Genomic DNA, 26,879 nt, shown 5'->3' on the forward strand with positions numbered 1-26,879 from the left:
TCTCTAACTTCCGCTAGGCCCCACCTCCCCATCATACCCCATCTGTTACTTATTTTTATGCACACATTCTTTCTCTCACTCTCCTTTTTCTCCCTCTGTCCCTCTGAATATATCTCTTGCCCATCCTGTGGGTCCCCCCCCCTTGTCTTTCTTCCCGGATCTCCTGTCCCATGATCCTCTCGTATCCCCTTTTGCTAATCACCTGTCCAGCTCTTGGCTCCATCCCTCCCCCTCCTGTCTTCTCCTATCATTTTGGATCTCCCCCTCCCCCTCCAACTTTCATATCCCTTACTCACTCTTCCTTGAGTTAGTTCTGACGAAGGGTCTCGGCCTGAAACGTCGACTGCACCTCTTCCTACAGATGCTGCCTGGCCTGCTGCGTTCACCAGCAACTTTGATGTGTGTTACTGTGTATAGAGCAGCTTTGCAAACAAGCTGTGTATATAGCCAGAAGAAGGCTTTTTCTGTGATGGACTGGAATGTATCCACTACTTTTAATAGACTTTTCTATTCAAGGACATCAGCGTTTCCATTCCAGGTTGCGATGCAACCAGTCAGTACACTCTGCACCATGCATTTTCACAAATTTGTTAAAATTTTAAATGATATGCCGAATCTCTGCATACTTGTAAGAAAGTGAAGGCGCTGCTGTGCATCCTTTGTAATGGCACTTACACGTTGGACCCTGGACAAATCCTCTTAAATGATAATGCCGAGGAATTTAAAGCTACTGACACTTTCCATCTCTGATCCCCAGATGAGGACTGGCTCATGGACCTCTGATACCCTCCTGCTGTAGTCAATAATCAGCTCTTTGCTTTTGCTGATGTTGAGTGAGAGGTTGGTGTTGTGGCACCATTCAGATAGATTTCCAATCTTTCTCCTATCTGCTGATTTGTGTCCACCTTTGATTCCGTTAACAGCAGTGGTGTCGCCAGTATTCTTAAATATGGCATTGGAGTTGTACTTAGCCTCACAGTAATAAGTATAAAATGGGAAGAGATTAGTTAAGCACACAGCTTTGTGGTGCACCCGTGCTGATGGTGACCGTAGAGGAGATGTTGTTGACAATCTGAACTGACTGGGGTCTGCAAGTGAGGAAATCGGGGATCCAGTTGCACAAGGAGGTAATGAGGCCAAGGTCCTACATGTTAGGCTGGTCCAGAAAGTTAGATCATATGAGATTCAGGGCAAGCTAGCCAATTGGATACAAAATATGCTTGATCAAAGCAGTGGAAGGGAGCCAGTGGAGGATTGTTTTTCAGATTGCAGACCTGCGAATAGCAGAATACTGCAGGAGACTGTGCTGGGTCACCTGTTGTTTGTCAGTCATATTTACCATTTGAGTGAGAATGGAGGTGGCATGACCCCAGAATTGTTTGTGTGGTACACAGCGAGGATTGTAACAGATCAACCGAGAAAACAGGAAAAATAACGGAAGAGGGAATTTAACTCAGGCAAATGCAAAATAGCATATTTTGGGAAGTTAAACCAGAGCAGTATGCAGACAGGGAATAACAGGGCCCTGGGAGTACCACAGAACAGAGCAAATCAGGGGATGTAAGTACAGAGTTCCCTGAAAGTGGCAATACATGGAAACAGGATGGTAAATTGGCACATAGTATACTTGCACTCATTTTAATGAATCATTGAATGAAAGAATTTGGATGTCATATTACAGCACATTCAGATGTCAGTGAGACCAGATAGAACATACAACAGTGGAGGACAGGAACAGACCCTTCAGCCTACAAAGTTGCACTGAACCAATTAAATTAGTTATCAAATGGCAAACTGAACTAATCCCTGCTGCCTACACAATGTCCGTATCCTTCCATTCCCCTCACGTCCATGTGCCTATCTGAACATCGCTTAGAAGTCCCTAATGTATCTAGCTCTGCCATCACTCCGCGTAGCACGCTCCAGGCACCCACAACTCTCAGTGTAAAAAACACCCCTTTGAACTTACCACCTCTCACTCGATGTGCACGCTGTCTGGTGTCAGACCTTTCAACCCTGCAAAAAAGACTGTTCTCTGGCTTTGCCTCTCATAAAACAGTGGGGTAGCATGGTGGCATAGTGGGTAGCACGACGCTTTACAGTCCAGGCAAACTGGGTTCAGTTCCCGCCACTGCCTATAAGGAGTTTGTACGGTCTCCCCGTGACCGCGTGGGCTCTGCTTTCCTCCAATGGTCCAAAGACATATTGGTTGGCAGGTTGATTAATCAATGTATATTAATTCAGGGGTTACTCGGGGGTGGCATGGCTCGAAGGGCCGAAAGAGCTTACTCCGCACTGTATGTCAATAAATAAATAAATACATGCATATGTAATCTTATAAACTTCTATCAGATCTCCCCTCAGCCTCCTCTGCTCCAAAGAAAAGAACCCAAGATTATCCAAACTCTCATTATAACACATGCCCTCTAATCCAGACAGCATCCTGGTAAACTTCCTCTATACCCCCTCTAAAGCCTTGACATCCTTCCTATAATGGGGTGACCAGAATTGTGTGCAATACTCCAGATGCAGCTTTATGAGTTTTATAAAGCTGAAACATAGCTTGTTGACTTTTGAACTCAATTCCTTGACTGACTAATAAAGGCAAACATGTCTTATGCCTTCTTAACCACTCTATCAACCTGTGTTTCGCTGAACACCTACGCTCTGTCCACCAGAGAAAGCAGGATCTCCCAGTGGCCACACATTTTAATTCCACGTCCCACTCCCATTCTGACATGTCAATCCATGGCCTCCTCTACTGTCAAGATGAAGCCACACTCAGGTTGGAGGAATAACACCTTATATTCCCTCTGGGTGGCCTCCAACCTGATGGCATGAACATTGATTTCTCTAACTTCCGTTATTGCCCCTCCTCCCCTTATTTTTATTTCCCCAGCTTTTTTTTTCCCCTCTCTCTGTCCCTCTCACAATCACTCCTTGCCTGCTCTCCATCTTCCCCTGGGTTCCCCTCCCCCTTTCTTTCTCCCTAGGCCTCCTATCCCATGATCCTCCCCCTTCTCCAACTGTATCCCTTTTGCCAATCAACTTTCCAGCTCTTAGCTTCTTCCCTCCCCCTCCTGTCTTTTCATATAATTTCGGATCTTCCCCTCCCCCTCCCACTTTCAAATCTCTTACTATCACCTCTTTCAGTTAGTCCTGACGAAGAGTCTCGGCCCAAAACGTCGACTGTACTTCTTCCTATACATGCTGCCTGGCCTGCTGCATTCCACCAACATTTTGTGTATGTTGCTATCAACCTGCGTAGTCAGTTTCAGGGAGCTACGAACTTGGACCCAAAGTTCCCTCTGCTCATCAACATTGTTAAGGTCTTGTCCTTAATCTCTTTACATTTGACCTACCAAGACGCAACACTTCACATTTGGCCAGGTTAAACTCCAACTGCCATTTCTCTGTCCATATCTGCAACTGATCTATATCCCACTGTATTTTTCGTCAGTCTTCTACACTATCCACAACACCGCCAATCTTTGTATTGTAGGGTAATATAATGGGTGGAAACATGCATAATGCACAACCTCCAACACAGAGTTGAGGTTGACTTTAACAGCCTGGTCTGACGTGATGACGCAATGACGTTGGGTTTTTCACCATGCTTTATGTTTGCGTTTGGTTGACAATAAAGGGGATGTTATGGTTTCTCTTAAACCAAACAGTTTCCCTTGCCCAGCTTAAGTGATATCAGGTCTACAACTAATGGACCACATGCTGTCTCTTCCAGGAAATCACCATTAATGTTTTATTTTTAAAGAACTCTTTATACAGCCAATGTCTGAACAAGTTTGCATAGCCCTCATTAATGAATCCGTGAATGACTATAGCAAGCTTGCTAAAATGGCTCATAGTCTACACTCAGCCAGGCAGAGTGGCATAATTCCTCCTCCTTTCCCCTTACCTCAATAAACGTGGTCAGCAGGGCCTACAGCACATGCATGCCTGTGGCTGCGAAATGGACAATGCCAAGTCTGTGCTTTTACCATGCTCAACTTGGTATGAACATCAGGAAGTACAAACCATCTTGCAGATTTGACAGTGCCAGTGCATTCGGACATCAGAGGTCTGTGACCACCATGGGTTCCAGCTGCGTGGCTTGCCTACTGTTCATAATGGACACCCTTTCAGCTAGATGCATCTTATGTGACACAAGTGCTCAAATGAGTGTGCTGCCAGTATTGCCTATTGATCAGAAGGCAAAGAGTGACAAAACCTCGCTAGAGGGCGCCAGTGGCAGCAGGATCCAGACTTGCAGGACACGACAGGTGACACTCTGCTTCAGTATGCAATGTTACAGACGGGACTTCATCCTGGCTAAATTGGCCAGACCTCTGCTCAGTGCAGATTTCCTGTGTACCGAGGGACAGATACTTGTTCTTAAGAAATACTGGCTTGAGAATGTCAAGGACTTTGTGTCATTACCCTGCTCCCCCAGTAAGTTCCCCACAACGACTCTGTCAAGCACATGCACCACTGCTTGTCAACAGCTGGTGAATTCCCAATCCTCAGCAAGCCCACATTCTCAACTACACTCACAAAACATGAGGTCGTGCGCCACATTTCCACAACTGGCCCACTGGTCCATGCCCACCGGTATAGACTGGACCCAGAAAAGCTGGTAACCACGAAGGCTGAGTTTGCCAACATGGAAAAGCTTGGCATTGTATGCAGGTTGAATACCCCTTGGACTTTGCTCCCCCCCAAGTCCAATGGTGGTTGCCGCCCATGTAGCAATTACCGATGCCTTCACAAGTTCACCACCCCAATCATTAATCTGTCCTACACATCTAAGACTTCTTGGCATGTTTAGCCATAAAGTTAATTTTTTTCTACAGTTAACTCAGCTAGGGGCGAACAACAGGTGCCTGTGTGATTGGAGACATTACTAAAACGGCTGTGATAACCCTGTTCGGCTTCTTTGAGTTTCTGTGCATGCCATTTGGCTTGAAAAATGCAGCACAGACTTTCCAATGGCTGATGGGCTCTGTATTAAAAGATTTCAATTTCCTTTCTGTTTACCTGGATGACATGCTTGTCACGAGTGCATCCAAATACGAACATATTTCTCATCTCCGCACACTTTTTGAGCACTTAAGCCAACACAGGTTGATTATTAATCCTTCCAAATGCCGGTTTTGTTTGTCAACCATTGACTTTCTCAGCCATCACATCTCAGCAGAAGCTGTGAAACCCCTCCCATCAAAAGTTTCCGCTACTTTGGATTTTCCACCACCATGCACTATGAAAGTCTACTCAGCTTTTAGGTATGACAAATTTCTATCATTGCTCCATTCCACTGGCTGCTGAACTTACGCTCCCCCTGTGTAGTGCCCTTAAAGGCGATTCCCCTATTTGCATGCTTGACTGCTCAGTGGACATGTCCAGAGTTTTTGATGACTCCAAATGAGTTTTTTTCCAATGCGGCCCTACTTGTGCACCCACTCCCCAGACACCCATAGCTATTACTACTGACACTTCAGACCATGCTGTGGGTACTGTGCATGAGCAGTTCATCAGACACACGTGGAGGCACTCACCTTCTTCAGCCAGCAGCTCCGTCCCCCTGAAAGGAGTGATGGCATATTTAACCGTGAGCTTCTCGGTCTCTACCTGGCTGCCCGATATTTTCATTTTCTTCTAGAGGGCTGCCATTTTACAGCATTCATTAAACACAAACCACTTGTACATGCGATGGCCAAAATATCAGACCCTTGATCTGCATAGCAGCAATGCCACCTGGCCAATGTATCAGAGTAAACAGCTGATATACAACACATCAATGGGAAAAATAATTCCATGGCTGATTGCCTGCCATGGCCAGCAGCTGAGGCCACACATTAAGAGTTGACTATGACAGCATTACAGCCTACCAAGCTACTGGCCCAGAGGTTCAGGTTTACCAAACAGCAGACACAGGCCTGTGGATGGCTGACATTGAGTTCAGGGAAGCTGGTGTTTCACTCCTGAGCGATATCTCAACCAGTCGCCCTTGCCCCATAGTGCCCGCAAACTGGAGGCCCGCTGCTTTTAACTCCATTCATGGCCTCTCGCCTCCTGGCCAGGAGTCCTCACAGAGACTGGTTGCACTAAAGTTTGTATGGCACAGCCTTAGAAATGACGAGTATGATTAAATCTTAAATCTCTTAATTTAAGAGACTACTAGACAGGTATATTGAGGAATTTAAGGTGGGGGGTTATATGGGAGGCAGGGTTTGAGGGTCGGCACAACATTGTGGGCCGGAGGGCCTGTACTGTGCTGTACTATTCTATGTTCTATGCTCTATGTTCTATATGTTCTATGATTGGACTGCAGACTGTGCTGAGTGACAGCAGACAAAAATTAGCCATCGTGTTCGGGCACCACTGGGGGAAGGCTGTGTAGAGTAATGTATTAGGTGAGGTTTCCCTTTAAGAGGCTGGTCTAACATAATGACATAATGACATGAAGTTCTTTACCACGCTTTAGGTTCTGTACTTGGAGGACAATAAAGAAGTTATTATAATTTCCTTTAAACTTAAAATGCCCCTCCCATTTTATTTATGAAAACCTACAGTATCATCTACAAACTTACTAACTCACACATTTACATTTTCATCCAGGTCATTTATATACATCACAAATAGCAGAGATCTCAGTACAGATCCCAGTCAAACACACCAAACTAAAATCCATGTGGATAACATCCAAAGCTCTAGGTTCACCAATCACCCTTGTCACCTCGTCAGAAAACTTAATCAAGTTGATAAGATGTAACTTGCCACGCACAAGTAATGCGTGGCTCTTCCTAATTAGGCCATGGTTTTCCAAACGTTCATAAATCCTACCCTAAGAAGTCACTCCAGTAACTTCCCTACCACTGATGTGAGACTCACCAGTCTATAGTTTCCAAGATTATCCCTGGTTCCCTTGAATAAGGCCAACCCTCTTGGATCTCTCCCGTGGCTTCAAGAGGACACAAAGATATTGCTGAAAGCCCCAGCAATCTCCTTTCTTGCCTCTCTCCAGAACCCATCAGGCCCTGGCAATTTATCCATCTTAATGCTCTTTAAGAGACCCAACACTACCTTCTCCTTTACCTCAAAATGCCCAAGCATATTAATATGCTTAGTACTTTTCTCCCTATCCCCACATCCTTCTCCTTGGTAAATACTGATGTGAAAATCTCAGTAAGGGCCTCACCCACGTCTGCCACATCCAAGCAAATGTCCTCCAGCCTTTTTTCCTTGTGTGGTCCTACCCTCTCTCTAGTTATCCTCTTGCTCTTGATGTATGATGTGTAGAATACTCTGGAGTTCTCTTTAATCTTACTTGCCAAGGATTTTTCATGACCTTTCCTGACTTTCCTAATTCCCTTCTGGAGTTCTCTTCTGGCTTCTTTTTAATCCTCAGTGGCTCTGTTTATTTCTAGCTTCCGAATCTTTACATACTTAACCCTTTTCTTCTTGACAAAATTCATTACTTCTCTCAACATCCAAGGTCCTCTTACATTGCCATATTTGTCCTTCCTTCTTATTGGAACATGCCTATCCTGTACTCTGTACAGTTTGTCTTAAAACACCCTCCACTTGTCAGATGTGGACTTGTCAAAAAACAACTGTTCCAAATTAACTCTCTCTAGGTTCTGCCTGTTCTCACGTAATACTCTGATTCAAGATCCATACTTAACCTCATCTGTAACTTCCTTGCATCTTAAAGATTTGTGGTTACAGTTCCCTAACCACTAACCCAGTGAAATGTGGGTACCTTTTCAAGCTCATTACCCAACAGTAGGTCCAGTACAGCCCCTCCTCTTGTTGGACTATCTACATTTTGATTTAAGAAACCCTCCTGGATGCACCTAACAAATTTCAGCCCCATCTCAACCTTTTGCACTGAGAAGGTTCCAGTTTATGTTAGGGAGGTTGAAGTCCCCCACACCAACAGACCTATTGTTTTTACACCTTTCCTTAATCTGCCTGCATATCGGTTCCCTAATATCTTGGTGTCCATTGTGGTGTCTGTAGTACAATCTTATCAGAATGATTAAGTTCTACCAATATAGATTCAGTGAGCAAGCCCTCTATTATGTCCTCCTGAGTCAGCTGTGATATTGTACCTGATTAAAAGTACAACTCACAACCCACCTCTTCTTTTATCTATCTTTTCTAAAACAACAAAATCCTGAACATTAAGGGACCCATTCCTGTTTCTCCCTCAATGAAGTTTCTATAATGGCCACAACATCATTACAGAGTAGTTTGCTTTCATGGCCATCATGCTATAGAAAGGATATGTTTAAGATTGACAGCATGCAGGAAAGCTTGACAACAACGTTGTCCTGATTTGAGTTAGGCAGAGGGACCATTTAGTCTAGGACTATTTACTCTGACCTGAAGGAGGCTGAGGGGTGACCATACAAAGGCTTATAAGATCATGAGGGGGCATGGCAAAGATGGATTATCACAGTCTTTTCCCAGGGTAGGGTAGTATAAAACTAGAGGGCTCAGGTTTATTATAGAAGGGGAAAAAATAAAAGAGGATTTGAGAGGAAAGTTTTTCACACAGATGGTGATTGGTATATGGAAAAGGCTGCCAGATAAAGTTGTTGAAGCAGGTGAAATTGCAGAAGGGTCATGATGAAGGGTCTCGGCCCAAAATGTCAACTGTTTACTCTTTTCCATAGATGTTGCATGGTCTGCTGAGCTCTGCCAGCATTTTGTGTGTATTGCCTTGTAAGTAAACCCTTTCACAGCAGTAGATAAAATAGTACGTAGTACTGAAAGTCCATGTGGTTGATTCAGCCCTTTGACTGCTTCTGAGGTTTTGCACTGGCTTCAACAATAATTTTCAAAATGTCCGTAGACGGACGCCAGATATGAAGGACAGTCTAACAGTTGAGCAATTAGCATGAGCTAATGGGAAAGCCACCTGTTGTGAGAGGCTTGCAAACAAGGAGTTTAAAATACATCAGCTAAGCATAAAGGTCAGTGAGTTCAAAGTGGATGATGATCCTGCAAGTTAACTCCCTCTTCCTGTGTCTAAACTATGCCCATTCCCCCATGAAGCCCAAATATTTTAGCAGAAAAAAAATTGGTAATTGCTGTCTAAAGCAAGCATTCCTGGATTACTTGCAACTTAGTAGTAAATTTGTTTTTAATAAAATTATTTATCAACCTGTCTTAATAACAAATTATTTAAAATAAATGTATTGTAGAGCCTATCTTTCCCAAGAGGTTACATTCAAAATACTCAAAATGTGTAATTAAATGTGGAAGACGGTGAGGTGAAAATGGCTCCAAAATATACATTTTTGCAGCTTGATTCCCTATTCCTGCACCCAAATCCAAGTGTTGATACAATAGACTACAATTATTTTGATAAGATGATTTGCTAATTACTTCTTGGAGCAGTTTTAACACTTAATTTTTAATAAAGAGAAAATAATTATGTTTAGGAAAGGACCAAATAAATTATGATTTTTATAGAAAGTCAGATCACTGGGGAGAGGCAAATTGTTTAACAGCTCTGTCAAAAGCTGTGTAGGAAAGCTGCACTATCCATCACAAAAATAAAGCCGGTTGAATTTCTGCCTCAATTTTCTTTATATACTTTACATAAGTGACTTTGTAATCACAATAAATATGTACATCTGTTTAAATGAATAAAGACGATGTAATCCCAGGTGGATGCTTTTGCCATGAGTAGTACAGTAGCAGCCTGAACTAATAAGCTAGGTAGCAACTCTGAGCGCATTCACAGAGTACCAGTGGTAAGGGGAGCAAATACTGTATTGTTGTTGCAGGAAAGGACAACAGATATTTGCCCTACAGGCTACCAGTCCTCCTTAAGTAGACATACTGTACCGAATAGCATTTTAATCTCGGGTCAAGCATGCCAACGTCACACATGTAGCAGCACTCTTGAGCACTTATTAAATGGCTGAAGACCTCTAGGCTATTTGCAGTTTTATTTCAATAGAAAAAGTTATGTTCACTGAATTGCATCCTTCACTTCCAAGTTACAAACGCAATTACCAGAAGCAATCCTAGCAAGGCAACTCACTTGGTATCATGTTGCAAACCTTAGGTGTCAGAGAATGCTTCTCAGGGATATGAAAATATAAATACAAATTCACTTTCACCCCTGCTTATTTTCACCGAATGATTCACAATAGTTCAGTACCCTTGAGTGGGAATGTTGGGACTAACTGAAAGCAAATTCAGAACACGTTGTCAATAAATGAAAGAGTTTGTGCAGTTGCTGGAAATCTTGAGCAACACACACAAATTGCTAGGGGGACAGCAAATCAGGCAGGACCTATGGAGGCGGATAAATGTTAATATTTCAGGTTGAGATCCTTCATCAGGATTGAGAAAAGGAAAGGAGGGCAGAATAAGAAGTTAGCGGAGGGAAAGCAATACAAACTGCCAGATGATGGATGAGACCAGGTGTGGGGGGAAGATGTGTACCTGTGGGAGAGGGGATAAAGTAGGAATCTGGGAGGTGATAGGTGGAAGAGGTGAAGAACTGAAGAAGAAGGAATCTGATAGGAGAGGACAGTAGACCATGGAAGAAAGGGGAGGAGGAGGGAACTGGGGGAGGTGATGGGAATCTGAGAAAAAGAGAAGGGGTGAGAGGGTAACCAGATTGGAGAATGGAAAAAGAGAGAAGGATGGAGAGGAAAGAAGTTACCATAAGTTAGAGAAATCTATGATCATGCCATCAGTTTGGAGGTATAGGAATAGGAGGTGTTGCTCTTCCATCCTGAGTTTGGCATCATAACAATAGAGGAGGCTATGGAGAGACATATCAGGATGGGAATGGGAAGTCAAGTTAAGATGGGTAGCCAATGGGAGATCCTGCCTTTTGTGGTGGATAGAGCAAAGGTCCTAGACAACCTACAGTCTGCATCGTGTCACACTGTTGTAGAGGAGATTGCACCAGAAACACCCAGTACAGTAGATGGCATTGACAGACTTGCAGGTGAAGTGTTGCCTCACCTAGAAGGACTTTTTGGAGCCCTGAATAGTGGTGAAAGAAGAGGTGTAGGGGCAGGTGTAGTGCTTGTCACATTTAGACAATAGACAATAGGTGCAGGAGTAGGCCATTCGGCCCTTTGAGCCAGCACCGCCATTCACTGTGATCATTTGCAGGGATAAGTGCAGGAAGGAGATCAGTGGAGAGGGATAAATGGACAAGGGAGCCATAAATAGAGCAATCCCTACAGAAAGCAGAGAGATCAAGGGGAGGGAAAGATTTGTTTAGAGATAGGATCTTTTCGGAAATGACAGAAGTTACGGAGAATGATGTGCACATTATCAATAACTTCTATTTTGTTTCTTCAAACAATCAGGATGAAGAATCCTATAACATCACACATTGTAAAGGAAGGCACTCACAAAGCTACCACTACTGCACCAGTATATAACCAAAACCTGGTGGCTCCACAACATCTAAAGATAAAGGATGCATTTCAATACAGTATACTGTATTAGAGGTCTTAGCCAGGTCAGAAGAATTTCAGATGTAAGGACAGAGAGATTCAGCAAAATAGTCACAGGGTTTAAATTACTATTTGATATGGAAAGATTATATAAACCTGGCTTGTATCCCAAAACAATGAAAGTGTTTAGAATAAAGGTTCAACACTGAAGAATTTGAATTTTTAGGTTATTATGGTTTCCGTTGATAAGGTTTCAACCTATGGAAGAAATCCAGCCACAAGAATCCAAAGCTTCACAACTTGGCCCTTTAGATCGTGGAATTGTGAAAATAATTAATTAAGTACGACAGGACGAGATTATAAGGAGCTGTAACAGAAACCGTTCTTAGGAACGTACAAATCAGGAGCAGGGATAAGTTGTGTGTCCCTAAGGTGTGTCTTAATAAAATCATGGCTGACTTGATTGTAACCTCAACTCTGCATTCCCATTTACCCAACATTGCACTTTGACTCCTAAATCTGCACAATATATTTAAGGAAGGAACAGAAGCAAAGGGATTAAACTTCTGTGTTTTGAAAGAAATAGAGCTACCTGGAGTAATTGAATATTTCCCCATTATTAATTGACATTTACTCAGGCTATAAAATCACAACCACTGTTCAAAAACACTTCAGGCTGTAAAATCACAATCACAATCAAAACCCACATTGAATTGTAACCTGTTTTTTGTCATAGGATATTGACATTGGATAAAAGATTTGCTTTTAGTTGGCATTTCTCCTCAGGATGTCTTGGAAAAATTGGAAGCCTATCAGGCACTCGTTGAGACCTAGGGCTGAGATATTGCAGGAAATCCGGTAACCACTTTAGACCCAAGAACACACATTAACCAAAGACTGCCTGAAACCACTGAAATAGTGCCCCCTGGTGCACAGAAATCTGGCATCTCCAAGAGTGTACTACTCGCTCAGTACTGCACTGGATTTTGTGCACAGGTCTCTGGGATAAGGTTTGTACTCATAGCCACTTCAAATTCAAGATTATTGCCATCTGACTGTACATGTACACAAACAAATGAAACAAAAATCCTCCGGAACATGCCATACCCACGAAACATATATCACACACAGAACATAAAAACAAAATATTACCACGAATTAGTTAGTAAAATATAATTTAAAATGCAGGTAGTGCACAGCACAGATAAATAGTAAGCAGAACACTAAGCAGGAAACAGCTCACTGTCCTAGTGACGAGACCTCAGTGGTGGCAAGGTACAGAAGCCTGAAGGCACACACTCAGCGACAGCTTCTTCTGCTCTGCCATCTGATATTTGAATGAACATTGAACCCATGAACACTACCTCACTACTTAAATTTTGATTTTTGCACTACTTAACTATTGAATATAACCATATAACAATTACAGCACGGAAACAGGCCATCTCGGCCCTTCTAGTCCGTGCCGAACTCTTACTCTCACCTAGTCCCACTGACCTGCACTCAGCCCATAACCCTCCATTCCCTTCCTGTCCATATAGCTGTCCAATTTAACTTTAAATAACAACAGCGAACCTGCCTCTACCACTTCTGCTGGAAGCTCGTTCCACACAGCTACCACTCTCTGAGTAAAGAAGTTCCCCCTCATGTTACCCCTCAACTTTTGCCCTTTAACTCTCAAATCACGTCCTCTTGTTTGAATCTCCCCCACTCTCAATGGAAAAGGCCAATCCACGTCAACTCTATCTATCCCCCTCATAATTTTAAATACCTTTATCAAGTGCCCCCTCAACCTTCTACGCTCCAAAGAATAAAGACCCAACTTGTTCAACCTTTCTCTGTAACTTAGGAGATGAAACCCAGGTAACATTCTAGTAAATCTTCTCTGTATTTTCTCAATTTTTTTGACATCTTTCCTATAATTCAGTGACCAGAACATCTATAAATATATAGATATCTATACTTACTGTAATTCACCATTTTTTCTCCATTATTATGTACTGCATTGTACTGCTGCCACAAAGACAACTAATTTCACAACTTATGCCAGTGATATTAAATCTGATTCTGATTCTTTAGTTTCACAGCCTGAAGGAAGAAGCTGTTACCCAATCTGTCAGCCCCAGTCCTGATGCTTCTGTAGCTCCTTCCTAACAGTGGTGGGTCAACATGATTGTGGGAGGGATGGCAGGGATCCTCAACAATGCTTTGGGTGCTTCATCTATAACATTCCCTGTAAATGTTACAAATAGGAGGGGAAGGGAGACCTGGTGATCCTCTCAGAGGTTTTTACTATCCTCTGTGGGGTCTTGCAGTCTGGTGCCTTGTAGTTTTGTTAGCACACAATGATGCAGCAGACAGGACATTTAATTAATTTTTAAATATTTTTTTTCCTAAACTAAATGTTTTTAATTGAGAGCCAACCATTTTAGTGGACCTAGAAGAACACATGGGCTAGATCAGGTAAGGATGGCAAATATTCTTTTCCAAAGGACATTTTGAGCCAGCCAGGCAATTAAAACAGTTACTGAGATCATAGCTATTGGCTACAAAATTGCAAATTTATGTAAGTCCCCCCCCCCCCCAGTTATAGTGGGTTTCAAATTCATATGCTTGTAGAGAATTTTGCGTATTGGTCTAGTAACTAAGTCATTATACAATTATATGTCAAACATCCTTTTCCTCATCTTTGGTTTATGTAAGCAAGAAAAAGATTTGCTGATTTATAGACTTCCTTTACATGAGAACGGGAAACTAGACCAGAAGACGATGGAACAGAATTAAGCCATTTTGCCCATTGAATCTGCTCCGGCACTTGATCATAGATAATTTATTTTCTCTCTTAAACCCATTCTTCAGCCTTGGGTGTGAGAGAGTAAAGAAATTATCTATGATTAAGTGATGGAGCCAAGGGTATATTTACAGTGGAGCTTCATAGGTTCTTGATTAGTAAGAACATCAAAGCTTTAAATATACCCTTGGCTTCCACAGATTCACCACTGGCAGACTAAAGCATTTCTCATTTCTTATTGAAAGGAACGTGCTTCCTATTCTGAAGCTGTGTCCTTTAGCTCTTACTATTGGAAGTGAAACTGAAGTAATCGCTAAAATACTGAACTTTTCAGTAATGCATTTTGTTTTAGCGTTTTCGGTATTCTTGTGGTAAATAAATTGTCATGTGAAACTTGTTTCTAAAAATGAATAGGGAAAGTGTGAACAAGACATCAGTTGCAAATATTTTATTGAAATAAATTCCCAGCTGTTGAAGGGAACAATTGCTTCAAATTATTTTTAATAAATAACAAAGAAAAGCAAACGCAGCAACAGGGCACAAATCTGACTTACACATTATAATATGTAAACAGTTCAAAGAAATTCAATACAATAATTGGTTAATACTCCTGTTGAAAAATATTTAAAGGAGAATAAAACATCAAAAATCAAACAAATAAGTTAGGTAAATGTGCATATTATGGAAAGATATCCTTTAAATATTTTGTCTAAGTTTCTTGGTGATTATGACAGGTAAAGACATACATCAATTTTATTGAATAAGGAAAATGAAAATTATGCTTCTGTAAAAATGTAATAATATTGCTACCTGTTTTGTTTAATAATGATTCACAGATCTATCCCAAGCCTATATATCAAAATATCATATCAAATCCTATCATATCAAAACAGCTGGACAGATTTTCTGAAACAAGAGAAAATCTGCAGATTCTGGAAATCCAAACAACACACACAAAATGCTGAAGGAACTCAGCTGGCCAGGCAGCACCTATGGACATATTTTCTGAGATGCAGGGGAGAACTACAATTGTTATTTTTCACATTGCACTTAATATGAATTTTCCCAACTTGCCTTCCAGAGAAATTGATTTCAAATTTTGATACTAGTATTGTAACTTTGCAGAAAGAAACTTACTCTTTGTGTAAAAACAGCTTAATTAATTGTACTGAAAACAGTTATGTTGTCTAACGTGTGAATGTCCCATTTTACCAGATAACCAGTCAACCAGCCGTAACACAGGATATTTTTCTCTGGCAGTATATGTTGACACAATTGCCTAATACTATGTGAAATAACAGAACATTTTCAAACTTCTCCATGATTACAACAATATAACAAGGAATTTCCTTGGAACTTCTCCTGGTCGATATGTCCATCACAGGAATATCAGTGGAGATCACATTTATTTGTGGTGATGAGATTTCTGCCAATCTCTACCAAATTTACAAGAGCTGAGCAGATCATCCCCAGAGGGAATTCATGTCTGCTTTGTCAGGGTTACTTATTTCACAAGCAAAAACACTTCCTCTGTATGGTGCCATATTATCATTTGCTCCTGTAAGCTAGCAAAGCAACCAGAAAGGGTTCTGGTTGTCACTCTTAATATCTTAGAAGAAAATTAAATTCTTCAACAGCAAAATAAATGGTCATTGATCAAAAGTGATGTTGGGGATTTTGGATTAGTTCTAAAAATACCAATAAAGAAGCAACATATTCCCAATTATTGTGACGTCAATATGAGAACAGGCTATTTGATTTACAGTATGCATGCAATTCTTAAAGTCCATGCCAAGAACATGGCTAGTTTGCATTTGTCACTTGAATCTTGCATAGGAGACATTTTTGAATTAAAAAAAGCAAATTATACTTCATTCCAAATAGTGAGTTATGGGAGCTCAATATTCTCTTAAACCATTATGAAAATGTGATGCTTGGACTGTCTGCAAGAGTGAACTATAATAATAGTCAGCAACTATACTTTTGTTCTCCCAATGGAATATTCTAACTGTGCAGCATACAGAAATCTATATCATACATACTGTGATGGCTGTCACTCACATTATTAGCATCCCTGCCCCAGACCAAATCAAAAAATACATAAAGAATAATATAAGCTCAAAGGATGAGAAATATTGTTTAAATCACATCACTGTTAAATATGGGGCAAATTAAACCACAGGAGCACTAAGACACCTGTAATGTTGTAGACATTAAGACATTTTGCAGAAATTCATAATAGGGACAAATTCTTTTTTACAAACAAGTTCAATATGTTGCATCAATGAATGATTTGAATATAACTCATCATAAATGAAACAAATGTTTGTCATTTCTGCCTTTAAGGCTTAGCAACATGGGAGATGCTTGAAAATGCTTCAGTTCACATTGTTTAACATTGAATTAACCCTACTGACAGAGCTAGGAAGTCTCAGAGGGAACATATAGTTTATGGTAAGTGAATGGAATTCTAAGCTTATTAGTATGAAGTGGAATCTTCTCAAACATCACCATCACTAATGAACAGGTATTTTTCAAAGTGGTGCAAGCAGGGATTATTAGATACTGGACATTTGACCTAAGATTATTGGCATACCTCTTTCTCATTTCTTATAATGAGTATTTGAAACATTCCTTGTGTTGATCATTCAGCCAATCAGGATGAATTATCTAAAATGCCCAACTGAGTGAGGCTCCAACACTATCTACAATCGCTGAAATAGTTTTGTAGAAGGCACCATCAGTGTATGTAAGGTAAGTGGGGTTCATGCATTAAGTACACACATTACAGAGCCATGCGCAATTCATTATTCTCCTAAAACACAAAGATCTTTACATTGCTCCGTCTAAGAGCTTCTGACTACAGAACAGTAAGTTCTTGCAATGAGGATAGTTGCCAGTCAACTAAATGGAACAGAAAGCCTGCCTTACAGTCATTTTGAACAAGTGTATGCAGTTATTTTTGTCTGTCCTTATTTGGTATAACTCCAGTATATGATCTGAAATTAATGTTTCTTTGTTGGAAACAGGAATTTGCATAACAATTTTACATTCATTCTACCTTTAGCCATCAATTTAATTAAAGTTCACTATCGTGTCCTCTTGTTGGAATTGACAACTGGTTTACTCCACTGGCACCAGTTTTGTTTTGTACATGTGGTCAACAGCTCAAAAGAAATATTTATGGAAATACTAAATGCTCAAAATTTGCAAAATGAATTTTCCATGAGTAAAGTATGGGCTGAAAATGAACTTACAGACTAGTTCATACATGAACTCCTATTGCCATGAATCTATAATATCTGGTAAATATCATCTCCAATGAAGTGCTGTTTTAATATGGAAATGAACACCATTGTTGGTATCATGTTTATATTGGAAGTAATACCAGCAACCAAAAGGTTACCCCCAATAATTCTAACAAATTAAACCATTGCAAGTACTGCATTCAACTGTCTCATAATATTTGCCTTATGAGAAATCAAGAGAAAATGAATTCCTTATTGTACAGTCATTTGTCAGTTATAACTTACCAAGCAAAGCAATACCGTCTCTTTCCTTATTATATAGAAAGTGATTATTATTTTTCAAACTAACACTGCAAGGCTTCAAAATAGTTGATCTGATATTATTTTTTTTAATTTTACAACAACTTCATTTTTGCAACTACTTCTAAATTAAATCAACAGGTAAATAAACTTAAATTAAAACAAGTTTTTGGTAAATCACCAGAATGCTGTTTGATGAGACAGATAAATTAATTTTCATTTCTAATGTCAACATTTGCCACCCTCTTTGTACTAAAAGCATTGAGTTATATTTTTAATGCAAAAAAGTTGTCTTTTAATCGTAATGAACTTGAATAGCGTGACCCGCAAGGAGGAACAGCAAGCCTGCCAGCAAGGAGAAGAATATCCCAATGGGTGCAAGTATGAAAGACCATCCATACTGAATGCTCAGATCAAAATCAAAACAGAGCTGATTTCTCTGTTTTTGAATGTATTCCTGAATATCAATGACGGTTTCGATCCAGATGACGTACATAATGACGAGTACTGTGAATATAACACCTGGAAGGAAAATAAAATAGTTTTCTTTAATTACTTGCTTTCAATTGTAACTCCTCTTAAATACTATTTTGTCTATATTTACTCTGTATCATTACCACCATCAGCTTTGATTAATTGATTACTTTTCATTCTATGCCAGCCAGGAGTGCCAGATTCTAAATTTAGTTACATACATATCATTTATTTTAGCTTAGCTCACTATTTTGTTTTAGACATAAATAAATATTAAAAAGGAGTCAGAGTACAGGATAAAATTGAGAGAAACATGCAACATGACATTTTCTGCTGATGATTTTGAGAGAGAAACATGAAGGACAAAGCAGGGGCATTTTGGGGGAAATCTGAAAATTCCTAAGATGTGAACATGACAAAGAAACATCATTATCATTCACGAAACTGGATGCCCATTTTAGTGTCATAGTGTTGTACAGTACAGAAATGGGCAATTCGAATCACCCTGTCAAAGCAGATACTTTGGCCAATCTATATTATTCGCTTTTGTCCACTTAGAACTGTATTTTGGGAGCCAGACACAGGTCGAAGATAGGAGCTGTGAATCAACTAGGATATTCATTTTAGATCATCTCTTAGAACAGTTGTATATTACATATTGGAAAAGCTGGCTTATCCCTGTACCTATTATTTTCTTGTGAAACTAATGGCTGTTGGGAGGTGGACAGCTGACTAGGACATCATTGGGAAAAGACATGGAAACCAAAGAAAGGAAATGATAGTTAAAAATTGATTATTAGTAGGGATCAGTTATTTTAGGGAAAATCACTATTGCTTCTAATGACCCTCTACATAAACTCTATATAAAAGGGTCAAGTGGAATGTGTGCGTGTGTGTGTGTGTGTGTGTGTATATATATACATGCATGTTTGCTTTCAAGGCAAGCCCAAGTAGCTCAGTAGTGACAGGAACAGCTGGCTGCAGGAGATAAGTACTTTTTATAGTAACGTACTCATCCACAAGGTCGGCACTTCCCCACGTATCTTCCCATAACACCAGTCCTCATCCAATATCCTTAATAGAAATTTTTGGCCAATTTCAGTCTCTTCCTGCTGTCTGGTAACCCAGTTCCACTCTCATAAAGCCTGCAATTCCAACCCTCAACCTCCCCATGTCACTCCAAACATTCATATCCCACAAGGCTGCATCCTTAGCCCCTTACTTTACTCTGTATAAACTCAGGACTTTTTGGCCAGATTAAGCTCTAACTCCATCCACAAGTTCACAGATGACACCACTGCAGTGGGCCAGAACTCAAATGATGATGAGATAGGATACATAAAGGAGACAGAGAGCCACCCTTGATGTCAGCAAAACAAAAGATCTGGTCATTGACCTCAGGAAGTGAGGCAAACTTGGTCATTGACTTCAGGAACTGGGGCAGAATACATATGTAGGATTTAATATGCACTTTTTGCTGCCTCAGTAAAGTAGCCAACATATTCAAACACCCCTCCCACCCGAGTCATTCTTACTTCCCCCTCTACCATGTAGAACTTTTAAAAAAACTTGAAAATACACAGCCCCAGGCTTAAGAACAGCTTCTTCCCTGTTGGTATTATCTTGAAGAAGCCTCTAATACTATAAAGATGATCTCTTGATTTCACAGTCCCTTCCACCTTATTGTCTGCCTGCACTACACTTTCTCTGTAAACTTAGCAATATTCTGCTTTCAGTCAGTGTCTTTCCCTTCTACTACCTTAATGAACTTATGTTTTGGAATGATCTCCATCTTTGCAAACTACCATCAATTCTCCAGCCTCCATTTCCTCTCCAATTTCTCTGAGTATATTGAATCTTTCCATAATAGTAACCTTTTTCTTCCAGAACGAATTGTCTATATCCTCCAATCAGGTTTCCATTCACCATATTATCAGAAAAGCTCTTAGCAACATTAATAATTGCACCCAGAATGACAACAGCAAAAATGTTTTATCCTGCCTCATTCTTCCTAACCACCAGCAGTGATTGATATGGTTGAACATACAATCTTGGTATTTCTCCCTGGAAATTATTTATTTAATTAAACTATATTGTTTTAAAGCACACAGTGCCACATTCTTTTGCTACTATTTTTATGAAGCAGCTTGTGATATTTAGCTGCAGTTAAGCTGCTATGCAAATGCGAGTTACTGGATCATTAATATTGTGCAGGGAACAGAACCCCTAATCAGTCCGTATCCAACATGGAGTAGGGGTGAGGCAAGCGAGAAGGCACAAGTCAGGACTCAGAGAACCCAGAAATTTAATGTCTTGGCACCATGAAAGTTAAACCCAAATGAAACTTGTCTGTGTGGAACAGGAACTTCAGTTAACTTCAAAATAAATGATGTTAAAGCGATGCCACCAGATGGCATGTTGCAGCCTCAGACTTCCCAGAGATCTAGACTAACCTTAAATATTCCCCAGACCATTTTCACCAAGAAAGATGGAGATACAGCTCACAGGTAACACCCTCTGCTTGGTGTACTAAACTACTCGCCGCAAAAACAATCTTAAAAAGTCACCTCTCCCTTTTTAGCACATCCCTCATAAGGTGTGGTAACATGTATAGTGAATAGCTAATCTGATTATGTTAATTTTCTACTGAACATGCTTAAACTAAAATTAACCCTTGCTTTCATAGGCCCCTGATGTTTCCTGCTTTTACCACGGAGCTGAACATATTTGCCACATTGACAGGAATATCTACGTTTTTATCTTGCAACCATTATTACTTTTGTCCTCTCATTTAAAGTGCAGAAACTTTATCTGGTCTTCCATCTGGTGGCAGAACTGAAATCTCATTTGAGTTTTTGCAATTAGACCACAAGGTATTAAAAATATGCCACACTCAAATTTCTTCCTCAAGGTTTAGATGTTTTGATTTTTAGCTCAGTTTATTAGAAAGACAAATTGACATTAGTTGATTATTTTGGGATTATTTTATTAAAATGTTGCAAAATGAACTAAATTTTCTCAAAATACAATTGGATTCCAGCACAATCTATTTTTTTTTGGATCTGCTTGTTCATTCTGCAACATGTTGGAACAGCTGTTGCATTTTAAATCTGAATTGAACGTGAGAGTTTGACCAAGATGAAGCTGGAAAGTGGCCAAGCTATTTCTTGTAACAGGATGGAATTTCCAGTAAAGTAAGAAGGCAATGTTTTTGACATTGTATCAAATTCCATTCCAAAGTAAATTTTATTCTCAAAGTACATAAATATCACTATTTACTATCCTAAGATTAATTTTCTTGTGGCCATACACAGAAAATCTATAGAATGGTAACTATAATAGGATCAAAGCAAGATCAACCAAAGTGCAGAAGGCAACAAACTACAAATATAAATAAATAGCAATAAATAATGAGAACAGGAGATAATGAGATAAAGAGTCCTTAATATATGATCATTAGTTGTAGGAACATTTCCATGATGGGGCAAATGAGTGTAGTTATCTCTTTTTATTCAAGAGCCTGATGGTTGAGTGGTAGTAACTATTCTTGAACCTGGTGGTGAGTCCTGAGGCACCTGTACATTCTACCTGATGGCAGCAGCAAGAAGGGGGCATGACCTGGGTGGCGGGGTTCCCTGATGATGGATGCTGCTTTCCTATGACAGGATTTCACGTAGCTGTGGTGAACGGTTTTACCTGTAATGTACTAGACCGAACCTACTATTTTTTGTAGGATTTTCCAATCAAAGACATTGGTGTTTCCACACCAGGCTGTGAAGTATCCAGTCAATATACTCTCTACTAGAGATCTATAGAAATTTGTAAAAGTTTTAGATGTCATGCCAAATCTCCACAGACTTCTCAGGAGGTAGAGGTGCTGTCATGCTTTCATCGCAATTGCACTTATGTGCTGGGTCCAGGATAGGTCCTCTGAGATACCAACACCCAGGAATTTAAAGTAGGTGACCCTCTCTACTTCTGATCCTCCATTGAGGATTGGCTCGTGGACCTCTGGTTTCCCTCTCCTGAAATCTAGAATCAGCTCCTTGGTCTTGCTGACATTGAGTGAGAGGTTGTTGCTACAACACTACTCAGCCAAATTTTCAGTCTCCCTCTGATAGGCTGATTCATCACTACCTTTGATTCGGCCTAGAACAGTGGTGTCATCAGCAAACATGAATATGGCATTGGAGCTGTGCTTAGCCACAGTCGTAGATGTAAAGTGAGCAGAGCGGGGGACTAAGCACACAGCTCTGTGGTGCACCAGTGCTGATGGAGATCATGGAGGAGATCCAGGATCGTGGAAGAAATCCAGGATCCAATTGCACAAGGAGGTATTGAGACAAGATCTTGGAGCTTATTGATTAGTTTTGAGGGAATGATGGTATTGAATGCGTAGCTGTAGTTAATAACGAGCATGTATTTTTGCAGTCCAGATGTTCCAGGGTTGAGTGAAGAGACAATGATATGACATCTGCTGTGGACCTGTTGTTCCAGCATGCACAATGGAGCAGATCCAAGTCACTTCTCAGGCAGAGGCTGATATATTTCATCACCATCCTCACTATGGATTTAAGTGAAACTTCCATGAGTGAAATTTAAGATGTGTGACAGCTTACTGGTAGTTCGAAAGCAAAGGAATTTAATTAAAATCATTATTAGTAGCACTTTTTCTAAGTAAATTGTGGGAACCAATCACTGCAAACTTTGAGGAGGTGAGTAAGGATGGAGCAAGTTTGGGAGATGTGCCCTGCAGGTGCACTGCAAAATCGGCGCACTTGGTGTTGGAGCCGTGTTGGTTAGAGAGAACGATTTGGAGAGGAGAAGACGAGGCAGAGGAGTTCTGATGCCCGTCCAACTAACCCAGGCATGAGGGTGGGTCGCTTAAAGCGCCGAGCCAATTTTGACAGGTTGAGAAAGGTGTCTTCAGCAGCAAAATCTAGGCCCGCAGCAAATCGCTGGTGGCTTGTGCTAGGCACTGTGTGAATCATTGCAGCAAGGTACAATCTGCTGTTTGGCAATCTGAACGCCAGCCCAGTTAGACTGGAAAGACAGGGTGTCAAAATTTGGGCAAGGTTGGATCACATTAAGCGCCAAGCAAACTTGGAGAGTTCGGGAGTGGCTTCCTTGGCAGCAAAATCTAGGCCTAGTGTGAGGAACCGCAGCAGAGCCTGGGTCCTAATGCGAGGTACAATCCTCTATTTGGACAATTTAAACACTGGCCCAGATTGACTGTGGGCTCCTGTCTCCTCGATGCTATGGCTGTGAGACTGCCCCCGTCTACGGTTCATCATGCCTGCAAACATTGTGGCAATTTGCCCCACTAACATGATGAACCGATACCGAGGCTTTGGGCCTACTCCATACCGCTCTGGGGATTTGGATGTAAGGACTCAATTTGGTTCCGAATGTTCTTGTCGCTGCTATTGCTGCTGCTCTTATTCTTTGCATGATTTGTGTTTTTTTCCCTGTTTCCCTATGCTGATTTGGGGTTGGTCATTAGTTTTGTTTAACTGAGATCTTTCAGATTTCTTGCTGTGCAGCTGCCTGTAAGCAAACCAACCTCAAGGTTGTATAATTTATACATTCTTTGATAATAAATGTACTTTGAATTTTTGAACTGGGTGTTGATCATTTAGACAGGTCACCATGCTCTTCTTGGGCACCAGTACAATTAAAACCTGCTTGAAGCAGGTGGGTACCACACACTACTGAAGTGAGAGGTTAAAGATCTCAGTGAACACACCAGCCAGTTGGTCAGCACAGGTCTTATTATGTGGCCAGGTACTCTGTCCAGTCCGGATGCTTTCCATGGATTCATCCTCCTGAAGGCAGCCTGCATGTCAGCTTCAGAGACTGAGATCATAGGATCATTGGGGGATGTGGGGGTTTGCGATGGTTTCTCCATGTTCTGACACTCAAAGTGAGCATGGAAGGCATTGCGCTCGTCTGGAAGAGAAGCCCTGATGTCTCCTGTGTCGCTTGATTTAACTTTGTAGGGGGAGGTAGCACTCAAGCCCTGATACAGTTGTCGAGCTTCCTTCATCGATTCAAGTTTGGTCTGGAATTTCCACTTTGCCCATGAGATGGCTTTCCGGAGATCACACCTGTAACTCCTGCAGCTCTCTTGGTCTCCAGACTTGAATGCCTCTGATGTGGCCCCCAGCAGATCTCATATCTCATAGTTCATCCAGAGCTTCTGACCGGGGAAGACTCTGCATGATTTAGTGAGGACACATTCATTCACAGCTGTCTTAATGATGTCAATTCGCCACAGCAGGGCCCAGATCCTAATACAAGCTACTACGGTGGCCCAAATAAACTGGAAAGGCAGGGTGCTCAGGCTCGAGCGAGGTTGGATCACTCTAAGCGCCGAGCCAATTTGGAGAGGTCAAGAATGACTTCCTCGGCAGCTTACAGGCAACCACAAAGCAAGACACCCGAAAAAAACAATTAAATAAAAATAAAGACAAACTCCCATGTGCACAGAGAAAGAGAAAAATAACACCAATCATGCAAACAATAGAAGTAAGCAACAGCAGCATTCTGAACCAAATTGAGACCTTAGATACAAATCCTTGGAACAGCCGGAGTAGGCCAAAAACCTCAGTATCAGTTCATCATATTCATGGGGCAAATCGTTGCACAGTTCACAGACACAAAGCACAGCAGCCAGGGGCAGTCTCACAGCTGAGGCATCATGGAGAGAGGAGCTCCCAGACTATCTGGGCCGTCATTTAAATTATCCGAACAGTGGGTATGTAACCCTCAATGAATACTACCAAATACAAATTAATGGATTATTATTACATTGGTGTTTGTGGGACAGTTGGATTTGCATCTAACTGTGCCTGCACTGTAGATACACTTAATTGGTCCTATGCCAGTTTGAGAAACCCAGAATTAAGAGAGATGCAAAACGATTGCCAGCCTTTATTCTTTTTATCAGTTAGGCAGAATTTGCTATTGAAATCTGTTTAATACGTGTGAATTTTACAGACCCAAGATATCCTATCCTAGAGCTGATAAACTTAATCCATTTTAAGAGATAACAGTAACAATGTATATTATTTCACAAATATTGCATTGGTTTATCAGTTCATAGAGCTGGTGAAATTGAACTGACATGCTAATTGCAGCACTCCGAGAAGCTCAGAAATCTAGTAACATAACCGTCAAAGTGTTGTAAATGGGAACTAACGAGCTAGAGAATACCGGCTCAAATCCAGTGAAGACAGCTGAGAATTTGAATAGCTTAACAACAAATAAAAGTCAAAATTTGGCATAAAGTGTCATTAAGTCAGAGTTGCATGGCAAAGAATAGGCCCTTTGGCCTACAACGTCCTTGCTAAACTTTGTACTTATTTATCCTGGTCTCTTTTTACCCTCATTTAGTCCATGGATTTTTCTACCTTACTGATTCATGCTTCCCTAGATGCTTCTTCAATGTTTCTAACATATAACATAGAACAGTGCAACACAGAAACAGGCCATTCAGCCAACAATGATTGTGCTGACCCAGCTAAAAAGCAAATTGAAAACACCCAGACACTAATCCCTTCTACCTACACAATGTCCATATCCATCCATCTTCCTTACATTCATGTGCCTATCCAAATATCTCTAAAAAGCCTCTAATGTATTTGCCTCTACCGCTGTACCAGGCAGCGTATTCCAGAAATCCACCATTCCGAGTAAAAAACTTACTCTTCACATCCCCCTTGAATCTACACCCCACCCCCCACGTTCAGTGGTATGTCATTTCATCTTGGGAAACAGATATTCCCTGTCTACTCTATCCATACCTCTCAGAATCCTATACACCTCTATCAGATCTCCCACCAGCCTCTGCCGCTCCAGAGAAAACAACCCAAGTTTATCCAGCCTCTCCTGGTAGCCCACACCCTCTAAACCAGGCAACATCCTGGTAAACCTCTTCTGCACCCCCTCCAAAGCCTCAACATCCTTCCTATAGTGGGGTGACCAGAACTGTATGCAATACTCCATATATGGCCTAACCAGAGTTTTAAAAAGTTGCAACGTAACCTCTAGACTTTTGAATTCAATGCCTCGACTATTAAAAACAAGCATTCTATAAGCCTTCTTAACCACCTTATCGACCTGTGCAGCCACTTTCAAGGAGCTATGAACTTGGATTCCAAGATCAGTCTGTTCAGTGTCACTGTTAAGGATCTTGCCTTTAGCTGTGTACTCTCTCTTTATATTTGTCCTACCAAGGTACAAGACCTCACATTTATCTGGGTTAAACTCCCTGCCACTTTTCTGCCTATGTCTGCAATTGATCTATACTGCAATGTATTCTTTGCCAATCTTCTACACTATCCACAACTCCACCAATCTTGGTATCTTCTTCAAACTTCCTAACGCACCCATACATCACAAATAGGAGAGTTCCCGGCAGAGTTCCCTGCAGAACACCACTTTTTACAGACCTCCAGCTCAAATAAGTCCCTTCAACCACTACCCTCTGCCTTCTATGTGCAAGCCAGTTCTAAATCCAAACAGCCAATTCGCTGTGGACACCATGCATCTTCATCTTCTGGGTAAGCCTCCCATAAGGAACCTCGTCAAACACCTTACTAAAATCCAATGTTAACAACATCCACT

The 26,879-nt window shown here is 41.0% G+C and overlaps 1 protein-coding gene across 2 annotated transcripts in view; it reads right to left on the bottom strand.

Moving 5' to 3' along the window:
- Positions 1 to 14,662: 14,662 nt before the first annotated feature.
- Positions 14,663 to 26,879, bottom strand: part of tmem182a (transmembrane protein 182a) — a 47,360-nt gene continuing 35,143 nt past the window's right edge. For both annotated transcript variants that reach the window (XM_072263224.1, XM_072263225.1), the window contains one exon: positions 14,663 to 18,299. In XM_072263224.1, the coding sequence (XP_072119325.1) occupies positions 18,073 to 18,299 (227 nt within the window). In that variant the 3' untranslated portion in view covers positions 14,663 to 18,072. The remainder of the gene's footprint in view (positions 18,300 to 26,879) is intronic.

The sequence above is a fragment of the Mobula birostris genome, chromosome 7 (genome assembly GCF_030028105.1).
Source record: "Mobula birostris isolate sMobBir1 chromosome 7, sMobBir1.hap1, whole genome shotgun sequence".
Taxonomy (NCBI): Eukaryota; Metazoa; Chordata; class Chondrichthyes; order Myliobatiformes; family Myliobatidae; genus Mobula; species Mobula birostris.